We start from the raw sequence: 15,820 nt of genomic DNA, 5'->3' as shown, positions 1-15,820 counted from the left end.
ACAGGAAGCCTGCTTCTGCCTCTCCCCCTCCCCCTCCCCCTCCCCCTGCTTGTGTTCCCTCTCTCACTGGCTCTCTCTCTCTGTCAAATAAATAAATAAAATCTTAAAAAAAAAAAAAAATCTTTCTTTAAAAGAAATCTTACACAGGAGCTAAGTTGCTCTGATTGACGTAGGAGTTGGGAGTGCTCAGAACCCCACCCCACCCCTTCCTGAGTCACCCTGAGCCCGGACGAGAGCCTGTCTTCTCTTTGTTCTCATTAGCCGCTATCACCACATGAAGGGCAAAGGCTAGTCATAAGACAAAGCTGCACCTGCTGTAATGATAGTGATAACAGTTGCACATGTGATCTCGGGGTCATGTGTTCGAGCACCACGTCAGGTGTAGAGATTACTGAAAAAATAAACTGTAAAACAAAACAATTGCACATGTACCCGTGATATATACACACGTTGTTTACTCCATATAGGTTTGTGCTTTGCACGCATTCTCTCTTTGCATCCGCACAACCTAGTAAACAGTATCATCTCCATTTTATAAATGTAGAACCTGAAGCTGAAAAATTAAGTAATTTGTGTAAGGTTACAAACTAGTAAGTGGCAGAGCTAGAATCCTATCCTCATTCTGTCTGATTGTAAAACAAACTTCCACAATGTTTATGTGGTTTCTCTGTGGGTCCTAAAGCCCACAGTGTAACTGATGTTGAACTTGGTATTTAAATAAGCTGAAACTTTATTAGCTTATAGACCTGCCTCCATGCTTTAAAATTTTAACAACTGGGTTAATAATGCTAAGCAGAGAGAAGATATGTTTTGCTGATTTATATTTGAGAACAGAATTCACTGGTTAAAAACTAGAAAAGGGACATAGGGCTACAGATAACTGTCTCATCTTTGACATCTCCTCTTTTTCTAGTTAGCTGCTATAACCAAATTAAGGGCAAAAGGCCAGATTCTTACAAAAACAGACCCAAACAGCATTAAAAAGAAGCAAAAGGACCCCCAGGATGTCCTGGAAGTGAAGGAACGCGTAGAGAACAACACCTTTTCTCCTCAAGGTACTGTGGAGTTAGCAGTGGAGTTAGCAGTGGGAAGTCCGCCATCTGTGAGGAGATGTTCTAAACTATAACCACCATCCCTGATGCCAGAAGTCATTGTTTTACTTAAACTGGCCTCTTTGTACAATACCTAAATAGAATCTCTACAACTGGAACTGTTTTCTATAAGCACATTAAATTGAAATGAAATTAGGCACAATCTAAAAACTTCAGACAAAGATTACTCATGGATCTTTATATAGATATATTAGTATAAAGATTTACTTTGAAAGAAGTAGAATTTCTTTGTTTGCAAATTACCATTTTTACTTTGAAAACTCTGAAGTTGGCAGTGACTTTTTACCATCAATTTATAAAAAGGATTTTTGTTGATGTTACCTATCATCATAGTCCGCTTCTGTCTTAAGGTAGAAGAGATTCTCATCCAGCGGTCAAATCTGCCATCCCACGTATTGTAGGCCCTACTTCTCCGCTCACTCCTGAGGTGTTTTCCTCCGTTGGTACCTAGTGGGGTAAATGAAATTTGAAGGGCCTGGTGGGCAGAGACAGAAAAACCTGGGGGAAGCTGAGGCCTTGAGGCTCCCTGGCTTCCTGAAATTCCTCTGTGACAGCTGCTGTGTTTCCTTTCTGCTCTAGCTGAAGATGACTTGGAGCCTGCCAGGAAAAGAAGGAGAGAACAACTTGCCTACCTGGAATCTGAGGAATTTCAGAAAATTCTAAAAGCAAAATCGAAGCACACAGGAATACTAAAAGAGGTAAGGGCTCAAAAGGTCAGAAATGTTAGAGATGCCCTCCAGACGTGAGGCACTTTGTCGTGGGACTAAGAATCTATTTCTTCGGCCTCAACCAAGATGTACTTATGTGTCTGAGTTAACTTTGAAGAACAGGAATATTTCTGATAGAATTTAGCTTTGCCTCTGTCCTGGAATTGAAGAATATCATTTATCATTATTTTAATGGACCTCAGTGTTATAATAATGTTCCTCGTAGTTATGGCTTTGAATTGATGTTTACGCGGTTCATCGCTATAGCTTGCTTTTCTGTCCTGCTATATGGGAAGGGATTTTTTTTTTCCATTCAATTTTTATATTGGTATTTCAAATACTGTAAATCAGTAGTCACCAACCCATTGGGGGGTAGTTGCTCCCAATGCCGTGTATTTTGGATTACTCCCTTATTATCCTGAAATAAAATTCCTGGATAACATAAATTACCTAACTACAAATTTCAAGAATATCAATATTCTTGATGTAATATTCTCCGTGTAATGTAAAGAAGAAAAGAAAATGTTTATTAAAAATATATATTTGATTATGTAAATATGTAGGTACAACTATCCCAGAAGAAATAATGAAGTTGTCAGAGGGTTGGATTAGTAACATAAATGAGGCAAGTAGAAATGAATTCTCCTTAGGTGTGTTTGATTGGTGACTTAAGTACCATGGGTTTGTTTCTTTGACAGTATGATTTTTTTTTTTTAAACAGTGAATAATCCTGGGGCGCCTGGGTGGCTCAGTCGTTAAGCGTCTGCCTTCGGCTCAGGTCACGATCCCAGGGTCCTGGGATCGAGCCCCGCATCGGGCTCCCCGCTCTGCGGGAAGCCTGCTTCTCCCTCTCCCACTCCCCCTGCTTGTGTTCCCTCTCTCGCTGTCAAATAAAAATTAAAAAATCTTTAAACAGTGAATAATCCAGGGAACCATTGAAGACACCAAACTACAGTTGTCCCTCTATATATACAGGAGTTGCCTGGTTATACTCTTGATATAGTCAATGTATATTTGAACTATACACAAATACTGTAGGGTTGTATATAAAGCAGTTAGGTTTGAGGGTTATAATTGGGTTTTTCATCCACATGGGTGCCTTCTAGAACAGTCAGAAGAATCCTTTCATACGGAGGGACTGTTCCATGCATTGTGGGTGCAGCCTACCCGGTCCCTGTGAGTAGCAATCACTGGGATGACCAAAAAAAGTGCTCCCACCGGTTTTCACAATGTCTCCATGGGGCAGTGCTCTGAGTGCTCTGCTCTCTGGTAAACTACTGACTAATGAGACAGTTGTATATCCCACCATTCTACCAGATTGAAACTTGGCCGAGAGAGAAGCCGGGGCCAACCCTGAGAGGCTGTAGAGCCGAGCTCCTGGCGTCTGTGGCCACCAGAGGCCCCGGGCCTTGTGCAGCTGCAGTAACTCCCGAGCTGTGACCACCTTCTGCTCTCTCTCTGCCCTCACACCTACTGTCTGTTGTCCCAGACAACCAGGGATTGCTCCTGCCAAGTGCTTGGTCTGACAGATAGACTGGGCTGTTGTAAGCAGGGTGGCCCTGAATGCCTTCCATAGCTTGAGTCTGTATTGGCACAGGAGACATAATTCCCTTCTGGTGCACAAACTTGATGCGATGACGCTGTTAATAATGTTAGCATTTTCAGTTTGTATTTGGTGTTTTAAAATTTACATCACCAGATGCTTTCATACTAGTTTTTGGAAAAATAAGAGCTTATGTCTACTTCTGATCATCTTTTGGTTTACAGTTCCTTGAGCTCTTATCAGGTGTCCTCATAACAACTTGTCTCTTCAGTTGTTTTTATTATTATTAAATTGGTGCCTTAATACATGTTGGATTTGGTGCAAGGTCTCTTGTATGCCTTGTCATTCCAGGCTGAGGCTGAGCTGCAGGAACGTTATTTTGAGCCACTGGTGAAAAAGGAACAAATGGAAGAAAAGATGAGAAGCATCAGAGAAGTGAAATGTCGAGTAGTGACATGCAAGACGGTGAGTATAGGAGATGCTTCTAACCCTAGGCCCAGTTTGGAGCTGTCGTGACCTCCTGTGACTCAGTGGGACATGGAGATATATGGGATATGGGGCCATGTCTTGTGATTGGAGTCCTGCCCAGGTCATTTAATTAGGCTGGAAAGCAAGCTGCTCACAACAGCCAAGGACCTGGCTGCCTGCCCACTTGGCCTCCGAGCTCTGGTGGCAGAGCGTTGGAGGTGAGATTCTCCTCTCATTTGACCACAGCTCCTGGTTCTGCAGGCAAGCCTTGTCCAGTGGACCCAAGTTATTCTTACCAGTCCTTCTCAAGTTTCTAGCACACCCTCAGGCCACGGTTCACAGTCCTGGGACATAGGTTGAATGATTTCCTTTGGCGTCACATGTTAGGACCAACTACTGTTGTCCCTTTCTACTCAGGGCTTGACCTGCTAAATTGAATCGCAAGGCAAAGTGTAAATTACATTATTTTCTATATTTGCAGAATTTTACACTAAGTCTATTAGAAAATGATAAACCCCCTGTCCATCAACATTGATAAAATAGGACCAAAAAATAGTTCTTGCAGAACTGTATCCTTCCATTACCACTCATTTTATCCTCCCTCGCTAATCCCCCTCATAAGCACGTATAAGAGGAGGAAGAGCCTTAGCTTACCAAGTACAATTTTCTGTCTTTATTCCTTTTCAAACCTTAACACTCCTTTACGTTTAGGGGGCGGCCCTAAATTAGCTGTCACCAGAAGGCCGGGCTTCCTTGAGAAAGTTCAGAATAAGTAAAGGTTTTACCTCAGACGACAGCTTTTACTCCCAACAGAACAGCAAACCTAAGGACATAGCTGGTGTGTTAGTTTCCCATTGCTGTTCAGAAAACCACCACCTTGACAGTCTAAGGACAGAACTTTATTATCTTGCACTTCTGTAGGCCGGAAGTCTCCCGTCGGTCTCACGGGGCTAAAATCCAGGTCTGGCAGGACTGCGTTCCTTCTGGAGGCTCTAGGGAAGAATCCGTTTCCTTGCCTTTCCCGGCTTCTCGAGCCCACCCATATTCTTTGGCTTGCAGCCCTTTCCTCCGTCTTCAGAGCCAGCCATGGCAGGCGGGGTCCTCTTCTCACATCCTCCGGCCGCCTCCCTGTGGAGTCCCACTTCCACTTTTAAGGACCCTTATGATTCCATTGGGCCTACCTGATAATCTAGGATCATTTCCTAATTTTAAGATCAACTAACAACCCTGGTCCCCCTTTGCCATGTAACCTAATGTGCTCATGGGTTCTAGGGAGTAGGTGTGTGTGTCTTGGGCAGGGGGTGGCTGTTCTGCCTACCACAGCTGGCGTACCATTCTGCTCTGTATTTCTGAGGCTGCCAAAACCAAAAGTCACTTCTCTGGCTAGACTCTGATTACCGGAAACCACGGTGCTTTGTCCCAGCCGCTATTTCAGTGTTCACCCATCATTTCCTTCTTTCTCTTTCTTTCTCTCTCTCTCTTTCTTTCTTCCTTTTCTTTCTTTTATTCTTTCTTCCTTTTCTTTCTTTCTTTCTTTCTTTCTTTCTTTCTTTCTTTCTTTCTTTCTTTCTTTCTCCCCTCCTTTCCCCTCCCCTCCCCCCCCTTTTAAAAATGTATCATACAATTACATTTATGCAAAATTCAAAACCAGGCAAATAAATCTCTGCTGCCAGAAAGCAGGGTGGTGATTACCCTGGCGGTGCAGGGGAGCAGTGCCTGGAAGGGGGCACGGGGAGGGCTTCAGGAGTGCTGGGGAGGTTCTCTTTCTTAGTCTGGATGCTGCTAATTGTTTCCTATTCTATTCAGTCCTTGTGAGGATCAAAATTACAAGTGAATTATTAATATCTTTGCTTGATTTTGCTGCTTATGAAATAAGAGTAGTAATAAGCTTACATCCTTTTCTGAGGCTTTTTAAGAGGAAATAAAAGGGCTACTGAATAGGCCCCAGTGTCAGTGTCCTATCACCAAGCAATGGCAGTAAATTTAGGACAGACCTGATGAAGCTATCGGGAGGTTTCCAGTGTTTTTGTCTTGATGTTACAGAAGGTTGTTGTGTACTTCATGCCTGACCAAAAATTGTGGCAAACACAAGAAAAAGTGGCATCAGTCCGTGGGACTCAAGAAATCAGCGCAGCTGATAGATAAGGTGGTTGCTCTGCTCTCAGCTACCTGGGTGGTGGTGAGGAAACAAAAGTTCTCATGGAACAGATTGCCATCTCAGCAGCTAGCCAGTTTCTCTTTCAAAGCTCTTGAGAGATGTGTGCTCTCCTTTTGGTTTTATGCAGTGTGCCTACACCCACTTCAAGCCTTTGGAGAACTGCATCAGTGAGCAGCATGACTACCAGTGGCATGATGGCCTAAAGAGGTTTTTCAAGTGTCCCTGTGGAAACAGAAGCATCTCCCTGGATAGGCTCCCCAAAAAGCACTGCAGGTAGGAGAATTACCTGACGTTCTTAAACCCTCTTTCCGGTTCCCATGTGATGCCGTTCTACTGGAACATTGGACAGTCCATTTTGAGGATCAGGCCTTATTTCCGTGCCTCTTACAGCTTCGGGCCATCCCTAAAAGCTCACAGAGGGAAGGGACCCTGCCCTCTTCACTGCTTTACCCCCAGTACTTAGTATAGTGCCCAGCCCATAGCGGGTCCTCACAAATGTTTGTTGAATGAAAGACAGAAGTCATTTCTCTGAAGGTCCTGGAGTTGCTGGGACAAGAACTAGGGAACCAGAACCAGGGTATACCTTAGAGCAATGAGCTAACTTATGTGGCATTTTTGCCCTGGGAGCATTGGCCGACTCTAGGCCAGGCGGGAAGCTGAGAGTCTGGGGCTTATCCTGGAGGAGGACCACCCACAGAACTGTTGATGGAGATTGGGATTCTCCTACAGTGGTTGATACTCCCTTTAGGATATTTATTTCGTTCAGGTTTTCTAGATGTTCTCAGAGCACTAGTTTAAAGACCATCCCACTCAGAAGTAGAATTAGGATCACATTAAATGAATAAACCAATTTTGTGGGGACTAATGTCTTCTATATATGAAATCATCCCTTTTTAAGATCATGGAGTATCTTCCCATTTATTCATTCCATCCTCTATGGCTTTTATTAATTTTTAAAATTATCTCCACTGAAGTGTTGAGTATTCTTAATTCTTAGATGTGTCATTGTTTTTGTTGATACTGTGAACGGCAACTTTCTAGTATATTTTAAAAAATATACTAGATGCTTATTGTTGGTGTAGAGAAATGTTATTAATTTTTTTATATGGTGATCTTGCCTCTGGCAAGCTTATTAGGCTCTTATGCCAATAACTTGTTGATTTCTCTATGTAGTTGATCATCTGCAAATAAAGAAAATTTTACCTGTTTTGTTCCCATCCTTACACCCTCTATTTCTTTGTCTTTCCTGATAGGATTGGCCAGACCTCCAATACTATGTTAAATAATAGTGATGATAGTGGGCTTCCATTTCTTGGTCTTTATCTTAAAGTGAATGTATCCTTCACAAATTTCTCCTCCAAGTGTAACCTTTACCAACTTAAGAAAAGTTCCTTTTTATTTCCAGTTTACTATGATTGTGAGTAGATATCTTTTCTTCATTGTACGATCTTACCATTTAGCCTATCCCTGGGTTGTTTTTAAGTTGACTGACTTCTTTGTATATTTTGGATATTAACCCCTTGTCTGATAGATGGCTGGCAAACATTTTTCTCCTGTTCTGTAGGTTTTCATTTTGTTACTTGTTAATTTTGATGTGCAGAAGCTTTTGAGTTGAAGTGGTCCCATTTGTTGATTTTTGCTTTTGTTGCCTGAGCTTTTGGCGTCGTGTTCAAAAAGTCAGTGCCAAGACCAGTATCGATCAACTTTTTCCCTACATTTCCTTCTAGGGGTTTTATCGTTTCAGGTCTTAGTTTTAAGTGTTTCATCCATTTCAAGTTAATTTTTGTGAGGGATGTGAGATAATGGTCCACTTTCCTTTTTCTGCGTGTGTTTCTCCAGTTTTCCCAGCACTGTTTGTTGAAGAGACTGTCCTTTCCCCATTGGGTATTCTTGACCATATATACTGGGATTTGAGTCTAGGCCTTCTATTCTGTTTTACTGGTCGCTGTATCTATTTTTGTGCCAGATCATCCTGCTTTTATTACTATGGCTTTGTAGTATAGTTTGAAACCTGGAAGCATGATGCCTCCAGCTTTATTCTTTTTTCTCAGCATTGCTCTGGCTATTCACGGTCTTCTTTGGGTCCACACAAATTTTAGGGTTGTTTTTTCTTTTTTTCTTTTCTTTTCTTTTCTTTTCTTTCTTTCTTTCTTTCTTTTTTCTTTTTTGAAGAATGCCTTTGGTATTTTAATGGAGATTGCATTGAATCTCTGCAGATTGCTTTGGGTAGTTTGGCCATTATAACAATATTAATTTTTTCAGATCCATGAACTGGGGTGTCTTTCCATTCATTTGTGTCTTCAGTTTCTTTCAGGAAAGTCTCGTAGATTTCCATTCACTTCCTTGGTTAAATTTATTACTAAGTACTTTATTGTTATTGAGTGCATCCTGAGTGTAAAGGAATGTAACTGATTTCTGTTTGTTGATTTTTTTTTTTAAAGCATTCTTTTTTTTTTTAAGATTTTATTTATTTATTTATTAGAGAATGAGAGATACAGAGCATGAGAGGGAAGAGGGTCAGAGGGAGAAGCAGACTCCCTGCCGAGCAGGGAGCCCGATGTGGGACTCAATCCCGGGACTCCAGGATTATGACCTGAGCCGAAGGCAGTCGCTTAACCAACTGAGCCCCCCAGGCGCCCTCTGTTTGTTGATTTTATATCCGGCTGCTCTACTGAAATTGTTGATCACTGCAATGGTTAATGCATATGTATAAGATATGTCATCAGCAAATAGCAACAATTTTACTTTTTCCTTTCCAATTTGGATGCTTTTTATTTCTTTGTCTTGCCTAATTGCTGCAGCTAAGACTTCCAGTACTATACTGAATAGGAGTGGTGAGAGTGGGCATCCTTGTCTTGCTCCTAATTTTAGAGGAAATGCTTTCATTTTATCTCTTTTGAGTATAATGTTAGCTGTGAATTTGTCATATGTGACTTTTATTATGTTGAGGTATGTTCCTTCTATACCCAATCTATTAAGGGTTTTTATCAGGAAAAGGTGTTGTATTTTGTGAAGTGATTTTTCTGTATCTATTGAGATGATTATGTGATTTTTATTTGATGTAATGTCTTAAATTTATTGATTTGTGTATGTTGAACCATCCTCACATCCCATGGGTAAATCCCACTTGGTCATGGTGTATAATCCTTTTAATGTGTTCTTGAATTTGATTCACTAATGTTTTGTTGAGAATTTTTGCATCTATATTCTCCAGAGATATTGACTACCTTTTTCTTTTTTGTGGTATCCTTCTCTGGTTTTGGCATCAAAGTGATGCTGGTTTATTCATTATTGGTCTGTTCAAAGTTTTGGTTTCTTTTTGATTCAGTCTTAGGTTGTAGGTTTCTAGAAATGTATCCATTTCTTCTAGGTTATGTAATTTGTTGGCATATAATCTTTCACAGTCATCTCTTATGATTCTGTGTATTTCTGTAGTATCAGTTGTCTCCTCTTTGATTTCTAATTTTGTGTCTTTTTTTCTTAGCCTAAGATTTGTCAATTTTTTTTATCTTTTCAAAGAATCAGCTCTTAGTCTCGATCTTTTCTGTTGTTTTTCTGGTCTCTATTTTTTTTTCTGATCTTTATTATTTCCTCCTTTCTGCTAAATTTGGGCTTAGTTCTTTTTTTTCTAGTTCCTTGAGGTGTAAAATTAGATTGAAATGTGTCCAATTTATTAACATATATTCCATCCCTTCACTTTGAGCCTGTGTGTGTCCTTAGAGCTGAGACATGACCCCTGCAGGCAGCATATGGTTGGGTCTTTTTTTGTCCATCCAGCCACTCTGTGCCTTTTGACTGATGTATTCAGTCCATTTAAATTTAGGGTGATTATTGATGGGTTAGGATTTACTACTGCCATTTTATCTTTTGTCTTCTGGTGGTTTGGTCTCCACATTGTTTGTTTTTCCTTGTTTCTGCCTACTTTTTAAGTTGGTGGTTTTCCATGGTGATTTGCTTAGTCTCCCCCCACCTTTTATGTTTAGTGTCTCTGCTCTAGATCTTTGCCTTGTGGTGACCATGAGGTTTGCATAAAACATCTCTTTGGTAAAATAATCCTTTCTCTGCTATCAGCAATTTATCTTCACCTATAAAGGGTCCATCCTTTTCTCTTCCCTTTTTATATTTTATGTCACAAATTATTTCCTTTGTGCTGCGATGTCATCACCAAGTAGTAACCATAGTTACTCTTCTTTTCCTTGAACTTTTATATTATATTTTTTTATCTTGTTTTTTTAAAGATTTTATTTATTTGACAGAGCACAAGCAGGGGGAGTGGCAGGCAGAGGGAGAGGGAGAAGTAGGCTCCCTGCAGAGCAGGGGGGAGCACGATGCGGGGCTCGATCCCAGGAGCCCAGGATCATGACCTGAGCTGAAGGCAGTCGCTTAACCAGCTGAGCCACCCAGGCGCCCGAACCTTTATACTATAATTAAGAGTTTAAAATACTATTCTAGAAAAGAGTTAACAATTTTCTAATTCTGACTGTTTATCACCTTAATCAGAGTTTTGTGTATTTCTGTCTTTTTGTTTCAGCTCTAAGAGCTTTCAGCATTTCTTTTTTTATTATTTTTTTTAAGATTTTATTTGTTTATTTGACAGAGACATAGCGAGAGCAGGAACACAAGCAGGGGGAGTGGGAGAGGGAGAAGCAGGCTTCCCACCGAGCAGGGAGCCTGATGCGGGGCTCGATCCCAGGACCCTGGGATCGTAACCCGAGCCGAAGGCAGACGCTTAACGACTGAGCCACCCAGGTGCCCCAGCATTTCTTATTATAAAGAATAAGATGGTAAACGCCAGCTTTTGTTTGTCTGGGAAAGTCTTTATTTCCTCTTCCCATCTAAGGATAACTTTGCAGAATATTGTTGGCTGGCAGCTTTTAATCTTCAAATATTTTTCATATGCCATTCTCCTCTCTCCTGGCCTATAGAGTTTCTGCTGAGAAATCTGATAGCCTGATCCTTTGTAGGTTGCTATCCCCCCTACCCCGGTTGCCTTTCAAATTTTTTCTTTTTTTTTTTTAAGATTTTATTTATTTATTTGAGAGAGAGAGAATGAGAGATAGAGAACACAAGAGGGAGGAGGGTCAGAGGGAGAAGCAGACTCCCCGCTGAGCAGGGAGCCCGATGTGGGACTCGATCCCAGGACTCCAGGATCATGACCCGAGCCGAAGGCAGTCGCTTAACCAACTGAGCCGCCCAGGCGCCCTCAAATTTTTTCTTTATCATTGACTTTTGACAGCTTTGATATAATTGTGTCTTGGAGAGGTCTTCTTGCATCGAGATAAGAAGGTATTCTACTAGCTTCATAGACTTGTGTATCCAGTTCCTTCCCCAGGTTTGGGAAGTTCTCAGCTATTACTTTTTGTTGTTGTTGTTGTTATGTTAATCACCATACATTACATCATTAGTTTTTGATGTATGTTCCATGATTCATTGTTTGTGCATAACACCCAGTGCTCCACGCAGAACGTGCCCTCCTTAATACCCATCACCAGGCTAACCCATCCCCCCAGCCCCCTCCCCTCTAGAACCCTCAGTTTGTTTCTCAAGAGTCCATCGTCTCTCATGGTTCGTCTCCCCGTCCGATTTTCCCCCCTTCATTTTTCCCTTCCTACTATCTTCTTTTTTTATTTTTTTTTAACATATAATGTATTATTTGTTTCAGAGGTACAGGTCTGTGATTCATCAGTCTTACACAATTCACAGCGCTATTACTTCTTAAATAAACACTCTGTTCTTGTCCTCCTGTCTTCCCTTCTGGAATACCCTTCTTTCTTATATTGGCTTTTCCAATGGAATCTGTTTCTGTGTGGAATCTCAGAGGACTTCTTTTCTTTTTTAAAATCTTCATTCTCTCACTTCTTCCACTTGAATCATTTTTAGGTTCCTGTCTTCCATCTTGAAGATGGAATATTGCTGTATTTCCAATGCATTCTGTTGCATTCTTCATCTCATTTAGTGAGTTTCCTCTGCTCCCAAATTTGTTTGGCTCTTTTTAGAATTTCTTCTGTGGGGGCGCCTGGGTGGCTCAGTCGTTAAGTGTCTGCCTTCAGCTCAGGTCATCATTCCAGGGCCCTGGGATCAAGTCCTGCATCGGGCTCCTTGCTCAGTGGGGAGCCTGCTTCTCCCTCTCTCACTCCCCCTGCTTGTGCTTTCTCTGTCTCTCTGACAAATAAATGAAATCTTAAAAAAAAAAAAAAAAAGTATTTCTTCTGTAAAGTTCTTCTGTTTATTAATCCTGAGGCCATTGTGTTGCCTTTCTAAGTTTTCTTGTAGCTCACTGAATTTCTTCATAAAAGCTGTTTTAAAATCTTTATCAGTTAGATCGTAATACTCTTAGGGCTCCTTTGCTGGAAAATTGTCAGGTTGTTTTTATTTTTATTTTTAATGCTGTATTACCGTGATTTTTCATGGTGTCTGATAAAAAGTGTCTCTGCCATCACATTTGAAGTAATGAGCACCTTTCTTAACTTAGGCAAGGTTTTGTTCACTTTGATTCTGACAGTTCAACCTGTAATTAATTAGGAGCCTTTCTTTTGTTTTCCAGAAGGTGGCACTATAGCACATGTTATTGATTTCTCTAGGCAAGGTGCACTTAAAAAGGGGGGGTGGTGGCCAACTCAGGGAGGTGTGTACCTAGCATTTGTGGCTTTGGGTGAACCTAGAAGTCCGCGGGCCGAATCCCTGGGCAGGTAGGAGGAGGCACTTTCCTGCGGTCCCTCCAGCTGTGGAAGCTGCAGAATGGGTGGCTGACACTCACTCGACACCTTCACCCTCCACCTCCTGCCAGAAGGATGTTGCTGACCCACCATTTCCATGACCGCTCCCCTCCTTCGTTGCCCTCCCTGCTCCCATCCACCGTTGGTGATTTGGATGCTGTGCACAGGTGCTTTTGTTTGTTTGTTTTTTGGTTATAGATGTCCAGTTACTTGTAAATCAAAGGGGAGAGGAAAAAGGAACGGCTCACCTTGTGATGGTGACATCACTCTCAGAAGTTTCCTTTCATTCTTTGAGTAGACCCTACTTGTTGATTTTATTTTTTTTTTTTTTTTAATCTGAAATCCCCTTTATCCATTCCACCCATCTCCCCACAAACTTCCCCTCTGGCAACCACCAGTTCTCTGTATTTAAGAGTCTGTTTTTTTTTTTTTTTGTCTCTTTTTTTCTTTGTCCATTTGTTTTGTTTCTTAAATTCTGCATATGGTATTTGCCTTTCTCCGACTGACTTATTTCACTTATCATTATACCCTCTAGATCCATCCATGTTGTTGCAAATGGCACGGTCTTACTCCTTTTTTTATGGCTGAGTAATATTCTAGTGTGCGTGTGTGTGTGTTGAGCACGCACACTTCCATACTTTGGTTATTGTAAATAAATGGTGCAGTAAACGGGTAAATACCCAGTAGTGGGATTACTACATCTTAGGATAGTTCTTTTTTTGTGTGTTTTTGAGGAACCTCCATACTGTTTTCCACAGTGGCTGCACCAGTTTGCATTCCCACCAACAGTGCACGAGGGTTCTTCTTTCTCCACATCCTTGCCAACACTTGTTATTTCTTGTCTTTTTGATTTTAGCCATTCTGGGAGATGTGAAGTGATGTCTCATTGTGGTTTTGACTTATATTTCCCTGATGATCAGTGATGTAGAGCATCTTTTCGTGTATCTGTTGGCCATCTGTGTATCATTGCAAAAATGTCTATTTATGTCTTTTTTAATTGGATTATTAGTGGTTTTGATGTTGTGTCGAGGATTTTTTTAGTATACAGTTATATTGAATTAGCTAGTATTTTATATAGGATTTTTTTTTTTAAGATTTTTATTTATTTTTTGACAGAGAGACAGTGAGAGAGGGAACACAAACAGGGGGAGTGGGAGAGGGAGAAGCAGGCTTCCCGTGGAGCAAGGAGCCCAGTGCGGGGCTCAATCCCAGGACCCTGGGATCGTGACCTGAGCCGAAGGCGGACACCCAACGACTGAGCCACCCAGGCGCCCCTTTATATAGGATTTTTATATCTACAGTTGACCCTTCAACTGCACAGCTCCACTTATATGCAGATTTTTTTCAATAAACACAGTACAGTACCTAAATGTATTTTCTCTTTCTCATGATTTTCTTAATAATATTTTCTTTTTTCTAGTTTACTTTATTGTAGGAATACAATATGTAATACATATACAAAATATGTGTTAATTGACTGTTATCAATAAGGTTTTGGTCAGCAGTAGGCTATTAGTAGTTAAGTTATGGGGGAATCAGAAGTTAAATTGCGGATTTTCAAGTGCACAGGGGGCAGCACCCCATCCCCATCTTGTTCAAGTGTCCACTGTATATTCATAAGTGAATTAGACCTGTTTGTTTTTTAGCCTTACCTGGTTTTAGAACGAAGATTATATGAGCCTCATAAAATGAACTGAGCAGCTTCTGGAAATAATTTATATTAAATAGCAATTAATTATTTCTTAAGCTTCTAATAAATCTCAGCTGTAAAATTATTTAGGCCCAGGTTTTAGGGCCTGAGGTGGCTTGATAACCATTTCAATTTCATGGTCTCTTCTGCAATTTCAGCTTTTTTTTTTTCTTTTAATTCACTTCATTTAGGTTTTCAAATGTATTGACATATGGTTGTTCCTAATAAACTTTCATTGTTTTTAATCTGTTACTTGCTATTTTTTATTAGTAGGCATTTACTGTATTTTGTGCTGTTATTTTTCTTTTCTTTTCAGAAAACCATCTTTTAGCTTTCTTAATATTTATTGATTTTCTTTCTGTTTTACTGGTTTCTGTCCTTATCTTTCTGCCCTTCTGGTTTCTTTGGGTTTGCTCTGTATCCTTTTGCCAATGTCAGTTAATTGCTTACACTCAACTTACTCCGTTTTTAAATTTTCTCGTTCCCACATCAATGTGTTTAAAGCTACATGTTTCCTTCTAAGCAGTCTTGCTTTAGTGTCTCCACAACATTTGGCCTGTAGTTAAAAGTATTTCTTGGGGGGTGCCTGGCTGGCTCAGTCGGAGGAGCATGCAACCTCGGGGTTGTGAATTTGGGCCCCACATTGGGTATAGAGATTACTAAAATAAATAAATCTTTTTTTAAAAGAAAGATTTGATTTCCTAATGCCTTTGATGACTTCCTGTTTGACCCAAGGGTTAGTAATGTTGTTTAATTTTCAAATTTGAAAATAATTTTCAAGTAAAAATCAAATCCCAAAAATGGATTGATTTTTTTACCCTTTTTTTTTTTTTTTTAAATTTCTGACTTTATTGACTTAGAGGACAAAAATTTGTATGATAATAAGTCTTCGGAATTTGAGGCAATTTCAAGATCTCCTTCAGTCTTCCCAAGAATGTCCCACCAGGATAGTCTCGCCACCTATTTGCTTGCTATTTGTTTTTTGGGTTTTGTTTACTTCCTGGAACCCATACTTCACTCCAAGTTTCTCCAGGGTTGATTGGGGTTGGGGAGGGGACCCAGACCCCATACTAGTTCATTACCTAGTCGGGAGCTGGTTTGTGAAATTGCTATGATCTGGATTATAATTTTTTAAAGTATCTATCTGTATGTTGATACTTGACTTCCCCAAAATATTTTAACAGCAAGAGCATATGTAAAACATTTGAGTATCAGAAAAATTCCATTATTAAGCAGTAAGTACAACTCACAAATGAAAGAGCAAGATGCTTTTTCATCCTCCAGGTGGTGCTGTTACTTTTGTTAACAACTGCTTTTCTAGACTTTTTCTTGTCAAATTTTTTTTTTTTTAAAGATTTTATTTATTTGACGGAGAGAGATAGCGAGAGCAGGAACACAAGCAGGGGGAGTGGGAGAGGGAGAAGCA

At 40.4% G+C, this 15,820-nt stretch overlaps 1 protein-coding gene across 5 annotated transcripts in view; it reads left to right on the top strand.

Annotated features, from left to right (window-relative positions):
• The window catches only part of MCM10 (minichromosome maintenance 10 replication initiation factor), a 47,987-nt gene that overhangs the window by 20,964 nt on the left and 11,203 nt on the right, over nucleotides 1–15,820 (top strand). For 3 of the 5 annotated variants that reach the window (XM_027594448.2, XM_027594449.2, XM_027594445.2), the window contains exons 15-18: nucleotides 914–1,055; nucleotides 1,692–1,810; nucleotides 3,714–3,827; nucleotides 6,116–6,261. In XM_027594448.2, the coding sequence (XP_027450249.1) occupies nucleotides 914–1,055; nucleotides 1,692–1,810; nucleotides 3,714–3,827; nucleotides 6,116–6,261 (521 nt within the window). The remainder of the gene's footprint in view (nucleotides 1–913; nucleotides 1,056–1,691; nucleotides 1,811–3,713; nucleotides 3,828–6,115; nucleotides 6,262–15,820) is intronic. The other 2 variants (XM_027594450.1, XM_027594451.1) reach the window with 1 other exon arrangement.

The sequence above is a fragment of the Zalophus californianus genome, chromosome 9 (assembly GCF_009762305.2).
Source record: "Zalophus californianus isolate mZalCal1 chromosome 9, mZalCal1.pri.v2, whole genome shotgun sequence".
NCBI lineage: Eukaryota > Metazoa > Chordata > Mammalia > Carnivora > Otariidae > Zalophus > Zalophus californianus.
This window is presented reverse-complemented; position numbering and strand designations above follow the sequence as displayed.